The 20502-nt window shown below is 43.1% G+C and overlaps 1 protein-coding gene across 2 annotated transcripts in view; it reads right to left on the reverse strand.

The window, feature by feature from the left end:
• Positions 1–15006, reverse strand: part of ANLN (anillin actin binding protein) — a 287028-nt gene extending 272022 nt beyond the window's left edge. For both annotated transcript variants that reach the window (XM_030204140.1, XM_030204129.1), the window contains exons 1-2: positions 14886–15006; positions 7249–7399 (exon numbers count right to left, since the gene is read on the reverse strand). In XM_030204140.1, coding sequence (XP_030060000.1) covers positions 7249–7399; positions 14886–14903 — 169 coding nt within the window. In that variant the 5' untranslated portion in view covers positions 14904–15006. The remainder of the gene's footprint in view (positions 1–7248; positions 7400–14885) is intronic.
• Between the last annotated feature and the right edge of the window lie 5496 nt (positions 15007–20502).

Genomic DNA, 20502 nt, shown 5'->3' on the forward strand with positions numbered 1-20502 from the left:
CATCGCATGCCCCCTAGTCCTAGTATTTTTGGAAAGCGTGAACGCTTCACATCCACCTGTTCCACTCCACTCATTATTTTACATACCTCTATCATGTCTCCCCTCAGCCGTCTCTTCTCCAAGCTGAAAAGCCCTAGCCTCCTTAGTCATTCTTCATAGGGAAGTCATCCCATCCCTGCTATCATTTTAGTCGCCCTTCACTGCACCTTTTCCAATTCTACTATATCTTTCCTGAGATGCGGCAACCAGAATTGAACACAATACTCAAGGTGCGGTCGCACCATGAATTGATACAACGGCATTATAACATCCTCACACCTGTTTTCCATACCTTTCCTAATAATACCCAACAGTCTATTCGCTTTCCTAGCCGCAGCAGCACACTGAGCAGAAGGTTTCAACGTACCATCAAAGACGACACCCAGATCCCTTTCTTGGTCCGTAACTCCTAATGTGGAACCTTGCATGACATAGCTATAATTCAGGTTCTTTTTCCCCCCACATACATCACCTTGCACTTGTTCACATTAAACATCATCCGCCATTTAGCCTCCCAGTCTCGTAAAGTTCTTCTGTAATTTTTCACAATCCTCTTGCAAGTTAACGACTTTGAATAACTTTGTGTCATCAGCAAATTTAATTACCCCGCTGGTTACTCCCATCTCTAAATCATTTATAAATATATTAAAAAGCAGCGGTCCTGGGGGGCGTGTCAAGATGGCGCCGTAAGCGGTCGCGTTGTGAGCGAGCTCCAATCTTGTTCTTGACAAACGCAATTTTCTTCTTACAATATGCCCCATACGAAACGGAAAGGGACTGTTCGAGTGGTTCCCCCCACCTACCGGGACATCCACGCCCTCGAGACCAGGCCTGGAACGCTTCTTGCCTGCTCTCTCTCGGCTTGGCGGGACGGACTCTATAGCGGGAGGAGCCGGTGAAGCGGCTCCCCCGCTGTAACAGGAAACATCTCTCTCTCCTCCGCCAAACTCTATGACCCCTCCATGCCCAGCAACATCAGCGAGTCGAACAGGGTTTCTACCGGAACCTGGAAAGGGTGATTCTGGGGAGCCCAGTGGGGAATCTGACTTAGCGGCGATACCATCGGTTGCAGGACTACAAACGGAGGCTAGCCTGGATGAGATTTGGCTGAAGTTGTTAGACATGGAGTAAACCTTGTGACAATCCTCAGCTGAGGTAAAAGTTTTGTCTTTAAATGTACAGGAAGTGAAGGACTCTTTAGTTTTGATTAAACAAGATTTTTCCTTGAAAATAGAGACATTACAGAAAGAGACTACAGAAACTAATGAATTTAAGCGGGCCGTAATAAAAGATAATGCTGAAATAAGATAGATAGAACAAATGGAGAACTTTAATAGGAGATTGAATCTCCGTCTGCTCAACTTTCCTAAACTTTTGGGGGTTTCCCCATTAGATATGTTTACCAGATTTTTGAAAGAAAATTCAAATTTTCCGCAAGAAGCAATTCTTCCACTGAATAAAATTTATTACATACCAAGTACAATGTAAAAAGCAGAAGGTGAAAAATCTACAGAATTGCAAAATATTACAGCAATTTTGGAACAGTCACTGGAAGATGTTTCAGAAAGAGAGACGCTACACTGATTGTTTCATTTGTTTTCCAGCAAGATTTAAAATTCTATAATGAGACTTTAATCAGCTAACCGTATGTTTGGAGGCCAAAAAATTTGGCTTTATCCTGATGTGACTAAGGTTACTCAGGAAAAGAGAAAATTGTTTCTATGAGATCTCTAGTATTAGAATTAGGAGGATACCTTCCTCACATATCCATGTAAATGTGTTGTAAGGTTAAACCAGATAAAATATGTGTTTTATATTCCTGAACAGCTGAAAACTTTTCTGGACTCGAAACACTAGAGGTTTAAATATACGAGAAAAACGGCATTATATTTTCCTTTATTATTATTTGTAATTTAAAAATAATCTTCACTAATTCCTACCCCCCCCCCCCCCCCCCATAAATTTGGGGTCTAATGAAGCCAATCTGTATTATTATGTGATGGAAAGAATTGTATTTCCTGTAATAGTAATTTACATATTTGTTGGCTGTATTTCACTTAACACATTATAAAAAAAAAAATCAAATAAAAAAATTATAAGCAAGAAAAAAAAAAGCAGCGGTCCTAGCACTGACCCCTCATGAACCCCACTAACTACCCTTCTCCATTGTGAATACTGCCCATTTAACCCCACTCTGTTTCCTATCCTTCAACCAGTTATTAATCCACAATAGGACATTTCCTCCTATCCCATGAGCCTCCAATTTCCTCTGTACCCTTTCATGAGATACCTTGTCAAACGCCTTTTGAAAATCCAGATACACAATGTCAACCGGCTCCCCTTTATCCACATGTAATGGGGCAGTTCTACAAACCGAAGAGTAGCAAATCTCTTGGACCGGATGGTATTCATCCCAGATTACTGATAGAGCTGAAAAATGAGCTTGCGGAAATAGTTAGAAATATGTAATTTATCCTTAAAATAGAGCATGGTACCGGAAGATTGGAGGGTGGCCAATGTAACACCAATTTCTAAAAAAGGTTCCAGAAGAGATCCAGGAAATTATAGACCGGTGAGTCTGACGTCGGTGCCGAGCAAAATGGTACAGACTATTATTAAGAACAAAAGTACAGAGCATATTCAAAAGCATGGATTAATGAGACATAACATGGATTTAGTGAAAGGAAATCTTGCCTTACCAATCTACATTTCTTTGAAGGGGTGAACATGTGGATAAAGGGGAGCCGGTTGATATTGTGTATCTGGATTTTCAGAAGGCGTTTGACGAAGTACCTCATGAACGACTACAGAGGAAATTGGAGAGTCATGGGATAGGAGGTAGTGTTCTATTGTGGATTAAAAACTGGTTAAAAGATAGAAAACAGACAGTAGGGTTAAATGGTCAGTATTCTAAATGGAGATGGGTAGTTAGTGGGGATCCCCAGGGCTCTGTGCTGGGACCGCTGCTTTTTAACATATTTATAAGTGATGGAAGTAGGGTCATTCCATGCCAAGAGGTCTAAAATTAAAAAAGTTCCCACCATCATGTCTCCAATTTTGTTTAAATTTTATCTGTTGTGCGAGTCAGGTGTTAAATGAAGTTTCCCAAAATTTGAGGTCTCTAACTGGAATAGTTGCAGATCTGGGCCCCCTTTTCTAAAAGGTTGTCAGTCCATGAGTGCGCGACATTTACCAAAATGCCATTTTTGGGGTCTAATAAAATCCAAACACATTTATAAGAATGGCTAAAAAATTCAAATCCTGTACAGTTTTTGATGCTAAATTCCGAAAAAATACATTTTAAAATTATGGATGCAAAATCCAGTCAAACAAGTTGACTCAAAAGTGTGCATCAAAATTGGTCGCGACTCATCGGAACATATTCGGACCATTATTCAGACCGCAACAACTTCCATGCAAAGATACGGACTTGAAATTTTGAACAAGCATTATGCTTGTGCTGGACATGATACTGCCAGATTTGCAAATAACCAGCATCTATAACCGCCCTGCAGGATCTCTTCAAAGTTGGCACTGTCAGTAATCTATGTCCTTGGATGTGATCTGTAATTTTGTTCTTTATAATAGCCTCTACCATTTTGCCCGGCACCAACGTCAGACTCACCGGTCTATAATTTCCCGGATCTCCTCTGGAACCTTTTTAAAAAATCGGCGTTACATTGGCCACCCTCCAATCTTCCGGTAACACGCTCGATTTTAAGGATAAATTGCAAATCACTAACAGTAGCTCCACCTCAGTACTCTAGGATGAATACCATCTGGTCCAGGAGATTTGCTACACTTCAGTTTGCTGACTGACCCATTACGTCCTCCAGGTATACTGTGAATTCAGTAAGTTTCTCTGACTCGTCCGCTTGAAATAACATATCAGACACCGGTATCCCACCCAAATCTTTCTCGGTGAAGACCGAAGCAAAGAATTCATTTAATCTGTCTTCCTTGATCGCCCCTTTTACCCCTCGGCCATCCAGCGGCCCAACCGATTCTTTTGCCAGCTTCCTGCTTTTGATATACCGAAAAAAATTTTACTATGTTTTTTTTTTGCTCTAATGCTATCTTTTGTTTGTAAGCCCTCTTGGCCTTCTTTATCTGCGCCTTGCATTTACTTTGACACTCCTTAAGCTGCTTCTTGTTATTTTCAGACGGTTCCTTCTTCCATTTTCTGAACGCATTTCGCCCTAACAGCTTCCTTCACCTCACTTTTCAACCACGCTAGCTGTCTCTTGGACTTCCGTCTTTCTTTTCTAATTTGCGGAATATGTTTGGCCTGGGCCTCCAGGATGGTATTTTTGAACATCCATGCCTGTTGTACAGTTTTTACCCTCTCAGTTGCCCCTCTAAGTTTATTTTTTACCGTTCTTCTCATTCTATCATAGTCTCCTTTTTTTAAAGTTAAACGCTAACGTATTTGACTTCCTATGTATAGTTATTTCAAGGCTGATATCAAAACTGATCATATGATCACTGTTATCAAGCGGCCCCAGTACCATAACGTCCCTCACTAGATCATGCGCTCCACTAAGGACCAAGTCTAGAATTTTTCCTTCTCTCGTTGGCTCCTGCACCAACTGCTCCGTAAAGCTGTCCTTGATTTCATCAAGGAATTGTACCTCTCTAGCGTGCCCTGATGTTACATTTACCCAGTCTATATTTGGGTAATTGAAGTCCCCCATTATTATCTCATTGCCCATTTTGTTTGCGTCGCTGATTTCTTTTATCATTTCTGCGTCTACCTGCTCATCCTGGCATTAGACTCCTAGCATTTGCATATAGACATTTCAGAGCATGTTTGTTGTTTGCATGATGCTTAGTGCTTGATACTATTGATTTGCCATCTTTTGTCTGATCTTTAGTTGTATTTAAGGGCACCTGGCCTACCATGGTCTCTCGTGCAACCTCACCATCCAGAAACCCTATCTTCCCTGTTAGTGAGGTATCCTTGCAAAATACCTTATCCCAAACCATGCGCTGTTGTGCGACTGTAGGCCTTTCCCCCATATCTAGTTTAAAACCTGCTCTCTCTTTTTTTGAATGCCGACGCCAACAGCGTCTGGTACTACCCATCTTGGGGTTGACCACTTGAGAAGCCACAACCTCAGGGTCCTCTATATTCAGGGCTTGCAGAGCCTGAGAGATAAAGGAGGACAACTCCTCCTTAAGGAAAATCCTCACAGTGGAAGAGTCCTCCGGTTGGTCAGTAAGGACACCGCCACCCCCATCTGCTCCGAGAGAGCCACCACGGAGGGAGCTGCAGGCGACTGTATGCAGGACCCCTCCTCAGACACCCAAAAAAGTCTAGGCTTTTTAAGGGAGGAGAAATCCTTTGGGGGAAAACCCAAAATCTCTTGGTTACCCCCAGACCCCCCTGAGAGAATCAAAGGCCCAAGCTGTCACAGCCGCATGTGTGTGTGTGTGGGGGGGGGGGGGGCCAAGGCCCTTTTCAACAAAAACGCCTGATGAAGTAGCAAAATTAACTGGCAAAAACCCCTCCCCCGCAACGGAGGAGGTTGCAGCCATGGCACCTGCACCACCACCCACAGTGCCTGACGCCCCCCCCCCCCAACTCCCCTACCAGCGGAGAAGAAGCTTTGCCCAAAACTGCTACCAGAGCCGGCTCCGCAACTGATCGCAAAATGGCGCGAGAATCGGCAGGCTCCGGGCGGGAAAGCACACTCCTTCGAGTCCCGCAAAAGCAGCGCACCCCGCGCTGCAAAGGCTTGCCGCCGAACGCCGTTTCCCGCATCGGGAACAGCGTTTTACCACCTCCGCTGCCATCGCCTGCCCCCGAATGGGAACCCAGCAGGACTTAACCCCGGACCAGGAAAGCGCAGGAACTGACAGCTGAACCGAAGAAAAAAAAAAACTGTGACTCCATTTCGATGCAGGCTCAGACAAGCAGGCAACAGAAAACAGGACTCGGACAGCAGCAACACAAACCTGCTTCTCTGTTTCTCTTTTAAATAAATTCTTTGATTCTCTTTTTGTTTTGTTTTTTTAGTGAGGAGGCAGAAAAACAGGGAAGGAAAGGAACAGCAAAAGCCTGTTCAGAGGAAATTTGAGGTGCAGCAGGGACCCAGCAACTGAGTATGCTGCCAAAGGGGACACCACCAGTCCGCCATCCCTGGCTCAAACTGGCCACCGGCCCAGGAGCACCCTCAGAGGCCTTGGGGCCAGGAGCTGGAGAAAAGCTGTCCACCACCTTCTGAGATAGAGACATACTAACTGAGGAAGGAGCTGGCTGTCTGGCATCACTGCCTTTAGTTTGTTTATCTCTATCTCCACCTGCTGGTTGGCGGACTTAACCCACTAGTTTCTGGATTCATCTGCTGCAAGTGACAAGGAAAGCGGAATTAGAAAAGGTTCAAAGAAGTGCAACTAAAATGATAAAGGGGATGGAACGCCTCTCATATGAGGAAAGACTAAAGAGGTTAGGGCTCTTCAGCTTGGAAAAGACAGAGGAGGTGAGATATGATTGAGGTCTACAAAATCCTGAGTGGTGTAGAACAAGTAGAAGTAAAGACTAGGGGACACTCGAGGAAGTTACATGAAAATACTTTTAAAACAAATAGGAGGAAATATTTTTCACTCAACGAGTAGTTAAGCTCTGGAACTCTTTGCTAGAGGAGCTGGTAACAGCAGTTAGCACATCTGGGTTTAAAAAAAAAAAAAAAGGTTTGGACAAATTCCTGGAGGAAAAGTCCATAGTCTATTGAGACAGACATGGGAAGCAAATGCTTGCCCTGGGATTTGTAGTATGGAGTGTTGCCACGATTTGGGTTTCTGCCAGGTTCTTGTGACTTGGCTTGGCTACTGTTTGGAAAACAGGATAGTGGGCTAGGTGGACCACTAGTCTGACCCAGTATGGCTACTCATGTTCATAACCAAAAAATAAAAAAGCCACCCTTACAGATTTTGAACAAGTTTCTCAAGTGATTCCTTGCATTTTTTTTTTGTATGTAAAAGCATTAACCTGAGCTTGCCAGTCATCCCAATAAGTTTTTGGCTATACTAAAACTTGGAGGAATGTAAAACCATTTGAGGAAAGGTTTAAGTTTACTACAAAAATTAAGTTTTTGACATTCATTTGCAATAGTATTGAGGTGCAAGTACACATTTTAAAATTTTTCTAGTTCATATATGTCAATGAATCACTCAGCAAATTGTATGAATGTCAGTACATGTCTTTACCTTCTACAGCAGGCAGTGGTGGCTGGTTATTAGTTTCTGAGAGAGGTTCTCGTATCCTCTTGGTCTGCACTGAAGATCTTGCCGTTGTGGGCCTATCGGCCATTTTCTTCTGTAAATTCTCTCTCCTGGCCCGGGTTCGTTCAAGCAGTTTCTGAATATGGGAGTAAAGAAAATTAATATGTAGTATCACTAGCAAAATATGGGAAAATTAGGTTCTTACCTTGGTAATTTTCTTTCCTTTATTCACAGCAGCAATGAAGATCACCACTCCTTTATGCAGCCGAATTCGCAGGAGTCGCCCTATTAAGGGCCAAGGAGGGAACACATACAGGAGAGGCCAGGGTTGAGCCAAGGCATCCAACCCCGCCGAGCGAGGATCTCTCCGTCTGCTGAAAAAGGACGGGACTTTGGCATTTGTGCTTGAGGCCATAAGATTCGCTAGGGGCGTTCCCCATTTGGCACAGATCTGAAGGAACACTTCGTCTGCCAGTTCCCACTCCGCAGGGTCGATTTGATACCTGCTTAGAAAATCAGCTTGCACGTTGGTCTGACCTGCTATGTGAGCTGCTGACAGAAGCCGCAGATGTAGCTTGGCCCAGTGGCATATCTGAGCGGTCTCTGCGGCCAGTGCTTGGCACTGAGTGCCGCCTTGACAATTTAAGTAGGCCACTGCTGTTGTGTTGTCCAACAGAACTCTGACAGCCAGTCCCTCCAGAGTCTTGTGAAAGGCCAGAAGAGCCTGGAATATCGCTCTCAGTTCCAAGCGATTGATGGACCACCCCGTTTCCTCAGGTGTCCACAGACCCTAGGCATAGCTTCCCTGGCAATGTGCTCCCCAGCCCTTCAGGCTGGCATCCGTTACCACCAGGCACCAATCGGGAAGCGCTAGCGGTATTCCTCGCCGTAAAATGCTGTCTGAGAGGCATCACTCAGTATCATACTGAGTCGGGCCACAAGGAGCCACGTGAGTCTGCATTGATAATCCTGGGACATAGGAGACCATCATTGAAGCAGGGCAATCTGCAGAGGTCTCATGTGCGCTCTCGCCCATGGCACCACTTCCAAGGTGGCCGTCATCGACCCCCAACAGCTGGACAAAGTCCCAAGCTTGCAGGCGAGGCACCCGCAGGAGCAGACGGACCTGATTCTGAAGCTTGCACCGCCTTTGGTCGGGTAGAAAGACAAACCCCGAGGCCATGTCGAACCGGACCCCACAAATATTCTAGAGATTGAGAGGGGGGTCAGGTGACGACCCAGCCCAGAGACTGCAGTACTGAGACCACTCTGGCTGCTACGTGACGACTCTTCTGCAGAGTCCGCTCTGATGAGCCAGTCATCGAGGTACGGGTGAACCCGGATACCCTCGCGCCTGAGAAAGGCAGCTACTACCACCATTACCTTGGAAAAGGTTCGGGGAGCTGTGGCGAGGTCAAAAGGCAAGGCCCGAAACTGGAAATGTTTTCCCAACACCGCAAACTGGAGGAACTGTTGGTGCGGGGGCCATATAGGAATGTGCAAGTAAGCTTCTTTCAGGTCCAGAGACGCGAGGAACTCTCCTGGCTGAACCGCCACAATGACAGAGCGCAGGGTTTCCATGTGAAAATGCCGCACTCTTAGTGACTTGTTGACTAAGTCGAGAATGGGCCAATAAGACCCGCCTTTTCGCAGCACCACAAAATAAATGGAGTAACGGCGCAGCCATGTTCGGCGGGAGGCACAGGGATCACCGCTCCAAAGTGCAACAAGACTTGAAAGGTCTCCTCTACCGCCGCCCGTTTGACAGCAGTGCCACATCGGGACTCCACAAACATGTCTCTCACCGGGGCACCAAATTCCAATCGGTAACCTTCTCTGATCAGATCCAGGACCCACTGATCTGAGGTAATCTTGGGCCACTCCTCGAGAAAGAGGGAAAGGCGTCCTCCTACAGCTGTAAAGGAGGAGTGGACCGGCGTCCCATCATTGTGGAGGACGGCCCTGAACTCCTGGTCTTGAGCCTGCCGCTGCGGAGCGTTTGTCCGAGCAAAAGGAGTTCCTCTGCTGAAAACGGGCATGTTGAGTAAACCCAGCAGAGCGCCCCGGGCAATACCTTCGAGCTTCACGAAAGCGAGGTCTGGAGGAGGAGAAAACCACCTGACCCTTGGAAGGCGGCTGCGGCCTATCCTCAGGTAACCTCTGGGGTAAGGCAGGGAAAGGGCGAACCTATGTGCCTTTAAAGTGGGCGCCACTTAGCCACAACACCCCTGCTACAACTGGCAAAAGCACAGGAGCCACCCCAGGCAGAATCTTCAAGGAGCTGAACAAGCTGTGTCCAACCCTGCTGGGAGATAGAGAAATACTGAGAGGCAGATGGAGCTAGCCGTCCTAGAGGCACTATGGTTTTCAGTGTTCTCTATCTCCCCCTGCTGGTAGGTGGACACAACCCATTCGTAACAGATTCATCTGCTGCTGATGACAAGAAAGCACTTGCTTTTTGTTTTTAATGTGAGGAAGTTTAAGCAGTTAAAGCACTGGGAGAAACAGCATTCACAGGGTGAGGCAGAGACAGCAGAGCAGTATGCCTCCAAAGAGGGTCACAGACCACACACCCCCCTTGTCTCAACTGGCAAACAGCCCAGGAGACTCCAAAATCCAGAAACTCAGGAGCTGGGACAGATCCGTCCACCACCTGCTGGAGATAGAGATATACTAATTGGCTTCAGGGCTGGTACTATGGTATAGCTCTCTGCAATTTAGTTCTCTATCTCCACTTGCTGGTAGACGGACAACACCCCACTGGTTTCTGGATTCATCTGCTGCTGACGCAATGAAATATTGTTTTAATGTTTGTTCTATAAAATGGCTTTTCCGCCCAAAATGTGTGTGTTTTCCTTTTGCTGTATTTGCTACACATTAACAGCCCTGGGCTACTGGCACTGTTAAGTACACTGAGAAGACAAACAAAGATTATTACTACCAGTAACTGCAAATTATTAAGTAAATACTTCTTAAAACAATACTTTAAACATCAATTTCATTCTTTGCAATGCCCCAAAGCAAAGAATTAGGTAACAGAACATGCAAGGCAAACAAAGCAACACAACTTATAGTAGCTTGGACTGTGACATACTATTGTCTTGTGGTAGATGCTCAGTTTAAGATCAGATTTTAAAAAAAAAAATTTCAGAACTGCTGAAAAACACCCAGTAATTTTGCTTTATTTAAAAAGACCACCACTCCCTTCAACTGACAATTCTTTTGAAACAAATTTAAGATTACATTTGTAGTCCCTACCTTCTCTCAAGTTTCAACCTGCTTTATAAAGAAGAAACATAAAGGGCGTATGGTTTGGAATATCTCCCAGACTATGATTAAGTAATTAATGCATTCAAAATATCACCAAGCCCCTTACAACCAATTAAAGAAACTGAACTGCTTACATGAAGTTTAACTGACTTCAATGTTGCATTAAACTGAGTCATCCAAATGAATTCCTCCAAAAACGTAATATGGGAAAAGGCTCAATCACTTACATATGGTATATACAGACTCTCACTAAAACTTTGCATAAGGAGAGCCTATAGAGTTTACAGCCAAGACACTGGAGTGTGTAAGGCTCCAGTTCCACGGGTCCTAAAGCAGGCTATCGAAACGCTGGATATCGATCATGGAGAATTACAAAAGGCATTTCAGCACATTCAAGTTAAGGTTTGGATGCATTTTTCACATTGGATTTAAATAATTTTGCAATTAAGGAGAGTTTTTTTTAGCCAATGATGATGCAAGAACTCCTTGAATCTAAGAAAAAGATTTTGGAATGGGAGTCTGTTGAGGCTTTTTCCTCCTTATACAAGTTTTTAGTGAGAAAGACTGTGTATACTATATGTGAGTAAGTAGAGCCTTCTCCCTTATTATGTTTTCGGAGGAATTCATTTGGATGGTTCAGTTTAGTTGATCTATATCCTTGTTTGAAGATTCAATGTTGCACTGATATATGAACTGAGATTATTCATGGCAGCACTTGCATGTCAGTTTAAAGACATTTGATATGCAGACATTAATAGACAAAGCAGCAAAAACCGGGCACCAATTATGCCACCTTCTCTCCTTGACTACAAAAGGAAGGACCTTGATTCCAAGGCAGACTGTTATAGCTAATAAAGCACAGAGCTGGACTGGTTCATGAAGGAGAGTCACCTTACTTGTGGCTATATCTTAAGCCCATAGGTCAAACATTGAAGGACAAGGAAGAGAAAGTGTCATATTCTATCAGCAATATAAACCTGACCTGTATACATATGCAAGTCTTTTCTTTAGAAAATTGCATTCTTGAAATAATAAAAAGCAGCCACTCATTTACAGTTAATATATTTCAAAGAAATTACTTTCTAGGTCAAATAGCTACTCCCTGTATAGTGCCAGATTCTTGTTTACTTAGTAATCTTGTATAACAAATTTGATCTAATAAATTACATTTCCGGAAACTAAATAGAAAATTATCCTTACTGTGTTGACATTTTAGCCACAACTTGTCTACTAAAATCTGAACTATATTGAGTTTTCCCAAAGATCCCTGGAGATATTTAGACAAGTACCAGTATTGCTTGTAGCTTTAATTTCAAAAAAATCATATTCCTGCATATGTATACCAATATTCTCTTGACTGTGAAGTCTCTGGTTTAAGAAAACTGCCCTGAATTGAAATTCCCACTTCCTTTGGCTGAAAATGTGTTTTATATTTAGATGCAATGTACAATCCAAAACCCACAACTAAGATATGCTGGAACAATATTAACACACCATGATTATTCTAGAAAAGCATGACAGACCTCTGAAACCCACTACTAAATATAACCATCAAATATAACCATCAAATTTTAGTTCTGGTAGATTTCAGTCACAAGTCTATTAAAAAAAATGCTCAAGTAGCAAAAATCTTTCCTTTATTTGCTATAAAAAAATTGTTGGCTTTATTCTGAAACTTAGAAAATTCTCCTCTAATTTCTCAGTATAACACTAGATGTGAAAACCCTTCATTTTGCTATAAATCTGCTTCAGGAGTTTTTTCATTACTAGGTTTTCCACATTGGAATTGCTACTACGATTCTCTAATTTTGCTAAATGAGCTTAGGTTTAAAAAAAAAATCCCCAAAAAAATATTTGGTAGTGGTTTAGACTTTTTTCCCTCCTTCATAGAAAACTCATGCTGTTTATATGAAATATGGTTAATTGGTGGTTCACGGAACAGCTTGTAGCTGGCGGTTCACGGGAATACCCTGAAGCTAGTACAGACTGTTTATGTTTGGGGAGATAGAGAGATCTACAAACAAAAAGCTGGGAGCCACTGCATTTAACCCTATTAAATGTAAATGTAGGACAGAATCAGTTGCAGGAAAATATTCTGCTTGACACAAGGGGAAGCTGTGTTTCAGGGAGGGCAGGAAATCAGGTTTTCTTCTCCGAGTGGGAGTTTTTTCAGTGGATTCAGTGGATTTAGAATCCTGACCTCTGCAAAGAATTTGGATAGCAAATATAGGCCCGGTGATAATAAAATAATTCCAGAAAACAGCTTGAGCGCATGTAAGAAAATATTATTGCAAAAGAGTTTCTGATATGAACAGCCAAGCTGGGAAGACTGAGGTCCTCTATAAAGTAAGAATAACAAGTGTGGGATTTACAGCAGCAGTTGTTGGAACGCAGAATATTTTGAACACCACGTGGTAATACAAACATTAGAATCATATTTTGGCCATTCAGAACTAGATTCTATAAGTGGCACCAAAAAGATCTATGCTGAAAAATGTTAAGCACTAATTCTATCCACATCCTTTATGTGCTTAGCATTATTGTATAAATAATGCCTAACTTTAGGCACCAGCAATTACACTTGCTGAAAAGCAGGTGTAAATGCTGGCCCGTAAGTTAGGTGCCAACCAAGTCCATTCTGTAACAATGCAGGCAAGTTCTGGGAACACCCCTATTCACGCCCCCTTTAAATTACAGAGTTCCGCCCACAGCATTATAGAATACGATATGCACTTAACTGCCAACCAATGCCAATTAACACCAATCGGTTAACAGCCAATTATTTGTGCCAATTGGCTCATTAATCAAGTTGCACCCACAAATCAGCTATGCACACGCAACTTTAGTTACCATATTTAGACTCCAGGGGACAATATATAGTGTCACAACCTAGTTTGATAGGGAAAGCGGGTATTTTCTTCAACACGATTTTTTTTGTGTAAGCCTGACAGACAGCCAGGGATGTCTTTTGATTCAACATGTGTCATGTTACACAACCTGAGGATCTGGAGGGTCTGGGTTTTACCTTCCCTGACAGATCAAACTTCTCTACCACATACCAGGAAAGAATGACAGTCTGTAAACCAAGCGGTTAGCTTGACGGAGTTTAAAAAGGGGTTAGATAGATTCCTAAAGGACAAGTCCATAGACCGCTATTAAATGGACTTGGAAAAATTCCGCATTTTTAGGTATAACTTGTCTGGAATGTTTTTACGTTTGGGGAGCGTGCCAGGTGCCCTTGACCTGGATTGGCCACTGTCGGTGACAGGATGCTGGGCTAGATGGACCTTTGGTCTTTCCCAGTATGGCACTACTTATGTACTTATGCACACACACACGTTCAAGCTTTATCGTGCATGAACGAACCAACAATTTACAAAGTTATACATAAAAAAGTGTTTTCAGAAAAGGCAGACACAGTTGTGAGCCATGGTGCACTTGGTGCAGAAAGAGAAAACAAAAATTCAGGAGCTAGGTTAACTAAATAGAACGAAATAGATCGTTCCCCGAATTGGTGGGGGGGTGGTGCTTTTACTAAACGTTAGCTCGAGTTAACTGCAGCAGGTCCCATTTTATTCCTTTGGGACCTGCTACACATAACTCAAGCTAAAAGACTCCCTGGGCTCTCTACAAGGCAGACCTGAATAATCGTCAGCAGCAAAATCTGGAAATCGTCCTTCCCCTCTGTACACTTTTTTTGTGCTGTTTTTACTATTCTGCAAGTTACGCAATAAATACTTGGCAACAGATGCAAAACGCATGTTAATGTAATTATATGAATCAGTTTGCCATCTTTGAAATAAATACGCATTCCAAAATCGCATTGGGGAAGAATCTGCGGTACAGTATTTAGGGAGGGATGAGCCACAGCTTCCTAGCTAACCGTCGCCCTGTCATCCATTTAGGCGACCCTGGCCCCAAGAGCCACTTAGAGCAGCTCTGTGCCGACGCTTCTTCGCCCATCCCTATTAACACCCACTGAAACTCAGCCACCTACCTACCAGACCCAAAACGCACCTACAGCCCTACCACGATAGAAGAGAAAAGAGAGAGAATATGTGCCTTATAACCACCACCACCTCGCCTAGAGACAAACGAAGCCGCCGTGTTTCCAAGCTCCATTTCTAGGAGTGAAAAAAGAGAAAGGACAATACACACCACCAGACAGAACAGCAAAGTGGAAATTTTGTTTTAAAGGCTAACGAAGTGCTCCCTACTCACCCTCCCCAACCCCCTCCCAAAAAAAAACCAACACTGAGCAAAATCGACAGCACTGTCTTCTAAAGCAGTCAAGCACCTTAAATTACAGAATACCGAGAGAATGGCTATAGCCAGAGTTCCCGTTTTCTCACCTCGGTGAACGGGTCCATGTTGCTAAATTCACAACCTCCTCGGAAGACTAAAAGCACGGACTATCTAAATTCGCTTCCACTCCCTCTCTAGCTCTTAATACTACTAGTTCCACTTCCAGTTCCTTCCCAGCAGTTAACATTTGAATTTCAGCGCCCCCCTACTACCATCTCTGCGCAGGCGCACAAGGGTCACGTGCCACTTTTCCCCTATTCTTTTTGGTTCCTTCCTCTCTCTTTTTTTTATCCTATGGTAGTCGCTTTTTCCAGGCATAGCATTCGCCTGCGCGCATCCCGGGGCTGGGGTATGTGAGCTGACGTCATAGACTGCCATGGGCGGCCGCTTGCTTTGGCTTGGACTAGTGTAGCACTAGCATTTCTCGCTTTGGCTGGCTGGCTTATCTTTGCCTTTCTTGCCCTACTGTAGCTGATCTTGGATAAGAGAGGGGGTTTTTTTTCCTTTGCTGCGGCAGATTTTTTTTTTTTTTGGGGGGGGGGGAACCATCACGGCCCCTTCCGCCACTTCTCTGATCCGAGCCTGTGAGAGTGCTGAGGTCGCGCGCATTCTGACCCCAGACACTGCTCTGCAGCGCGACTGCTGATCCTCTCTCATAGCTCTGGGTGGTATGTATCACCTCATCGCTTGGGCTAAACTCGTCCTGAGTTTTTGATCTCCATCGTGCGTGTCCACGGCTTAACTGTAATTGGAACGGAAGCACTAGCTTCCTGTGGATAATGGGAAGAAAGTGGCACAGTTCGACCCGGGTGATGATCAGGAGTTTGAAGTTCTTTGCTACTCGGGAGGCACAGCCCAGGGTCTAAACCTTGTACGAACTTGTTGAATAGTGAATTACTGTTCTTGTGATGTAATGGTACAGCACGCCAGGCATTGACAATTTGTATCCGTCACAGTATATTCAAAATGTATCTGCCCAGATTTATTTTCATTCAGGATTATCTCTTTCCAGGTAGTACTACAGGCTCATTGGTTCATGCATTCCTTTCAAATTACTCCACTATACTTACATTCACTTTATTTTTTTTTTTAGCTCCCTGCTACATTCTTTATAGCGATCTACTTTGATCGACAGGCAAGCTACGGCTTTGTGCCTTGTGTAGTGCCAACTCTATATATACCCCATGCTTTTCGAATTGGTGTAATTTTTTTTTTTTGCCTCGTTTCTGGTCATGTCGTAGGCCCGTTTAAAGGCCTACGAAAGTCCTACTGTTTTGAAATTTCTTTTAAATCCAAAACCCTTGAGTCTTCCTGATCATGACTCTCACGTTAAATAATGTTTAGCGATGCTTATGTATTGTGTCTCAATTAGATTGTAAGCTCCATTGGGCAGGAACTATTTCCGTGTTATATTTGTATAGTGCTCACTGAAATGGACTCAAAAGGGCAGCCACATATGCTTCATCTAAGGGTGGTTAAAGTCATGGAAGAACAATATGTAAGTGAAACCCCACCCCTTTTATAAACTGAGTAACTGACATTTCTCAGACCTATCGCAAGCTTCAGATTTTGTAGTGGGGATTTTAATAATTCAAATAAGAACCCTAATCTTTTCTGCAATTAGCATATAATACACTTTTGTTGTGGCAATGCTAAATTAGCACTTGGTCAGCACCTCAGTCACTATATATATATATATTTTTATTTTTTTTTTTTTTGCTGACCTTTTTATTTATAACATTTTAATAAATTACATCAGGGAAGTTGTTCCATTAAAAATGGCAGTTACACTGAGCCATCAAATAGAATGTCCAAAACATAAGAAATAGCATGTTGTCACAAAACAATACTAAGTCACTGTGATGTTATAAAGAGTTCACAATCATGAGAGGATCCAAGCAGAGAAAATTAGTGACGAAAATAACAGCGTTACTTGCAACAGACTCCCAGGTCATACTTCTCTAATTTGACTTATCCACAGCATTGGATATAGTGGATCACATATTATTGCTTGCTAAACTTGAAGAAATAGGCATTACAGGGACAGTTTTGAACTGGTTTGAGAAATTTGTGACCATTTGGAGATATGTAGTTAAGATGAAAGGGAACATAGCAAATGCTTGGCAACTAGCCCTGTGAGGTTCCACAGGGATCACCATTGTCAACTATTCTTTTTAGAGTTTTTATGAGTACTCTGAAGACTTTCTTTATCTGTAGGCAAAGTAATCCAAGCAACCTTCAAGAGCTGCTTCTACTATTTGCGACAGCTACGCTGCCTCTCTCGAGAAGGTAAATCTTATCCCCGTTGTGCATGCCATGGTAACATCAAGACTGGATTACTGCAATGCACTATACAATGGTCTGACTACAAAGGGCCTGCACCAGCTCCAGTTGATTCAGAATGCAGCAGCAAGACTCATAGACTTCATTGGCTAACAGTACAATACAGGGTTAAATTTAAAACTCTATATCTGATCTTCAGGGCCCTGAAAGGAAATGGCCCCGAGTATCTGAAGAATAGGATGATCCTCCACACACCGCCAAGGACACTAAGGTCCTCCCAAGGATTTCACTAACTACATCCTCTCCAAAAGACATTACACGATGTGATACCCGCAAGCGAGCCTTCTCTGGAGTAGCCACCACACTCTGGAATGCATTGCCTGAAAGGCTCCACTTAACACAAGACTACCTCTACTTCAGGAAGTAAGTGAAAGCTTGGCTCTTCAACCAAGCCTTTAACGGAAGAAGTAACTAACTTGTTAGTCTCACTCACACACACAAGGATTGACTTGGGCTGCACATACTGCAGCGGGACATGTTTATTTTATTTTTTTTTTTTTGTTGCATTTATACCCCGCACTTTTTCCCACTCATCCACTCCTACCCTAGCTGAGATAATATTTAACCATCTCTCTGACGTCACGTGCAACTTTCTTCAAATCAATCACCTTACTTTCTAATTCTTCCTACTTTCTTACTCATCTATATGTTACAACTTTGCCTTACCCCTCACTACCAATTATAATGTTCTAGTACATGTGTTGTCATTGCAAGTAGTGTACCATGCCATACTTTGTATTGTTGTTCGAATATTTTTACTGCTCTAATTGCCTCCTGCTCATATTCGATCTATTCTTCCTTCAAAAAGGCGGTAAATAAATCCTAATAAATAAAATAAATTCTGTCATATGTAGATTTATAGTGTACTGTACCTGGGCATATCGGTGAAATTGCAAAATCATTTACAGTTGCTTCAAAATACAACAGACGAGTAGAGGCTGACTAAAGGACAGATCGAACTCAGGAGATAGTGCTTGAAAGATGCGTTATTTGCTGCTTGAACAAAGGACCCAACACGGTCCTTGTTTCGGTGTCACAAAACGCCTGCCTCAGGGGTCGTATAAGGTGTTCACAGGGCAAACTGAACCGACAGAGTTGCTACCGGTCATGCGCTCGAGAGAAGAAAATAAACACAAGTGCCCACAAGGGGCTGCTCACTGTTCGAGCGCATGCTTGGTGTCAACACTGTCTGTTCAGTATACCCTGTGAACACCTTATGTGACCCCTGAGGCAGGCATTTTGTGACTCTGAAACGCAGACCGTGTCGGGTCCTTTGTTCAAGCAGCAAATAAAGCGTCTTTCAAGCACTATCTGCTGCACTAGTGCAGACCTATATGTGCATGCGTCCTGTGTATTTTTCAATGTTAATGCACATTTTCTGTGTTCAGTATGTTTATTTGGTGTTTGTTTACAGCAAAGTTTTGTATTATGCAAATTGAGCTTTAGCACACAGCTCTTACACAAAGTAACTGTATTGGCCCCTAAGCTTCTACCTGAGGCAATGGATTGTTAAGTGACTTGCTCAAGGTCTTAGGGAGCATTTTTACCTTGATATGTTACATTATAAATACAAGGGCATTTCAGAAAAAAAGTCTGTTTCAAGTGGGATTCTCAAACCATGTCAGGAAATACGGCAGTCCATTTACCCAAAAACCTAAAATCCTTGTAGCTGAAGAACAGTCTCATAGTCTATATCTTAACTATTTCTAAGACAAAACAGATGGGTGTGCTTCTAATAAGAGCCTTCTGGACATTCTGTTTGATGCCATCTCAGCATTATCTCCCACTCTAATTCTCCCTGCCTTCCTGGATGTAATGTAGAACACCTTGGTTGTGGGAGGTACAGACTCTTCTGGAACCCTTAGACCATCCTTAAAATATTGCTGGGTGCCACAAGAAAAGAGTGGGAAGTTCAAAAACCTCAACTTGAGTCTTGCTGTGGTTAGTTTCAACTTCCAGCTTGTAGTTAGCGTTAATCAGTGCCAAGTCACAAGCTTGTAACTGCCATTTGTTGGTTCAACAAAAATATGGAGAGACAGCCTCCTCCCCACCTTCTGTTAATAAATTTCAAAGTTTACTTGTTTTGCTAAAGAAACCTGAATGATATGAATGATACAGTCTTCTCTGAAAATGCTCCATACTCAATATTCCCTAGATCAGTGGTTCTCAACCCTGTCCTGAGGGGCTACCTGCCAGTTAGGTTTTCATGATTCTCTAATAAATATGCATGAGATAGATTTGCATGCCTGTCACCTGCATTATATGCAAATCTCTCATATTCATTAGGGATATCCTGAAAACCCAACTGGCTCATTGATCCCAGGACAGGTTTGAGAACCAGTGCCCTAGATAATCCCTGCCAGTCTAACTAGGGGTCTTTTCAGAGATGATAATCTCATAGGCTGGGATTCCCACATGACCAAACACAATACTCCTCCTGTAACTCCTTTCAGAGACTCCCATGACCTATGTCACCAACATTCCCCAGTCTCAATGATGTGTTCATTCTTTAGGCTCCCAGTCAAGTCTCTGGAGATTTGGGAGGCAGTGATACTACTAAATCCATGCTTGATCTGCCTTAGTGGCAAACATTATTTGAACTACACCTAGCCCATCGCCTGTCGTGACTGTTCAGGCATACCAGTGTCTCCTGATGTAGAGTATAGAACAACATCTGAGTTCAAACAGGCCTGGTGAATGCATACAAGCACTGATGAAATGATCCATTGTTTGTTGAATCAAAGGAGGCCCTTCTGAGGTAATAGGTGGAGACTTCTAATTCATTGTTTACAGTTCCCCATGTTGGTGCCATCCTCTAAATCAGGGATGTCCAACCTCAGCCTTTGTCCAGTTGGGTTTTCAGGATCTCCACAATTAATATGCATGAGATCTATTTGCATACAGTGCAAGCAGTACTCATGCATATTCATTGGGAAAATCTTGAAAACCCAACTGGAAGAGGGTCAAGGTTGGACACCTTTGCTCTAAATCCTTGATTCACCCAGGAGGAGCATAGCTTACTGGCCACTGTTCCTAATTGCCATCTTGGATCTTTGTCCTGGCCTTTTTATTTTCTCTTTTGGACCCAGCTTTTGCTTCACACTTTATTGAGCTTCCAGCTTACAGGGATGGATACTAAGTTGCACTAAAATACAATATTTTATGGCAGTGAAATCTACCCGGTGCATCACAACTCTGCAGTACCTCACTGCCACAATTTAGGGACTTACGTGGTAAATTTAATTTTGAATGGCTGTACCTGGCCACAGTAGTGCAACAATATCAGACCCAAAGCTGGGCCTGCTATCTTGTACACTACTG

The sequence above is a fragment of the Microcaecilia unicolor genome, chromosome 1, assembly GCF_901765095.1.
Source record: "Microcaecilia unicolor chromosome 1, aMicUni1.1, whole genome shotgun sequence".
Classification (NCBI taxonomy): Eukaryota; Metazoa; Chordata; class Amphibia; order Gymnophiona; family Siphonopidae; genus Microcaecilia; species Microcaecilia unicolor.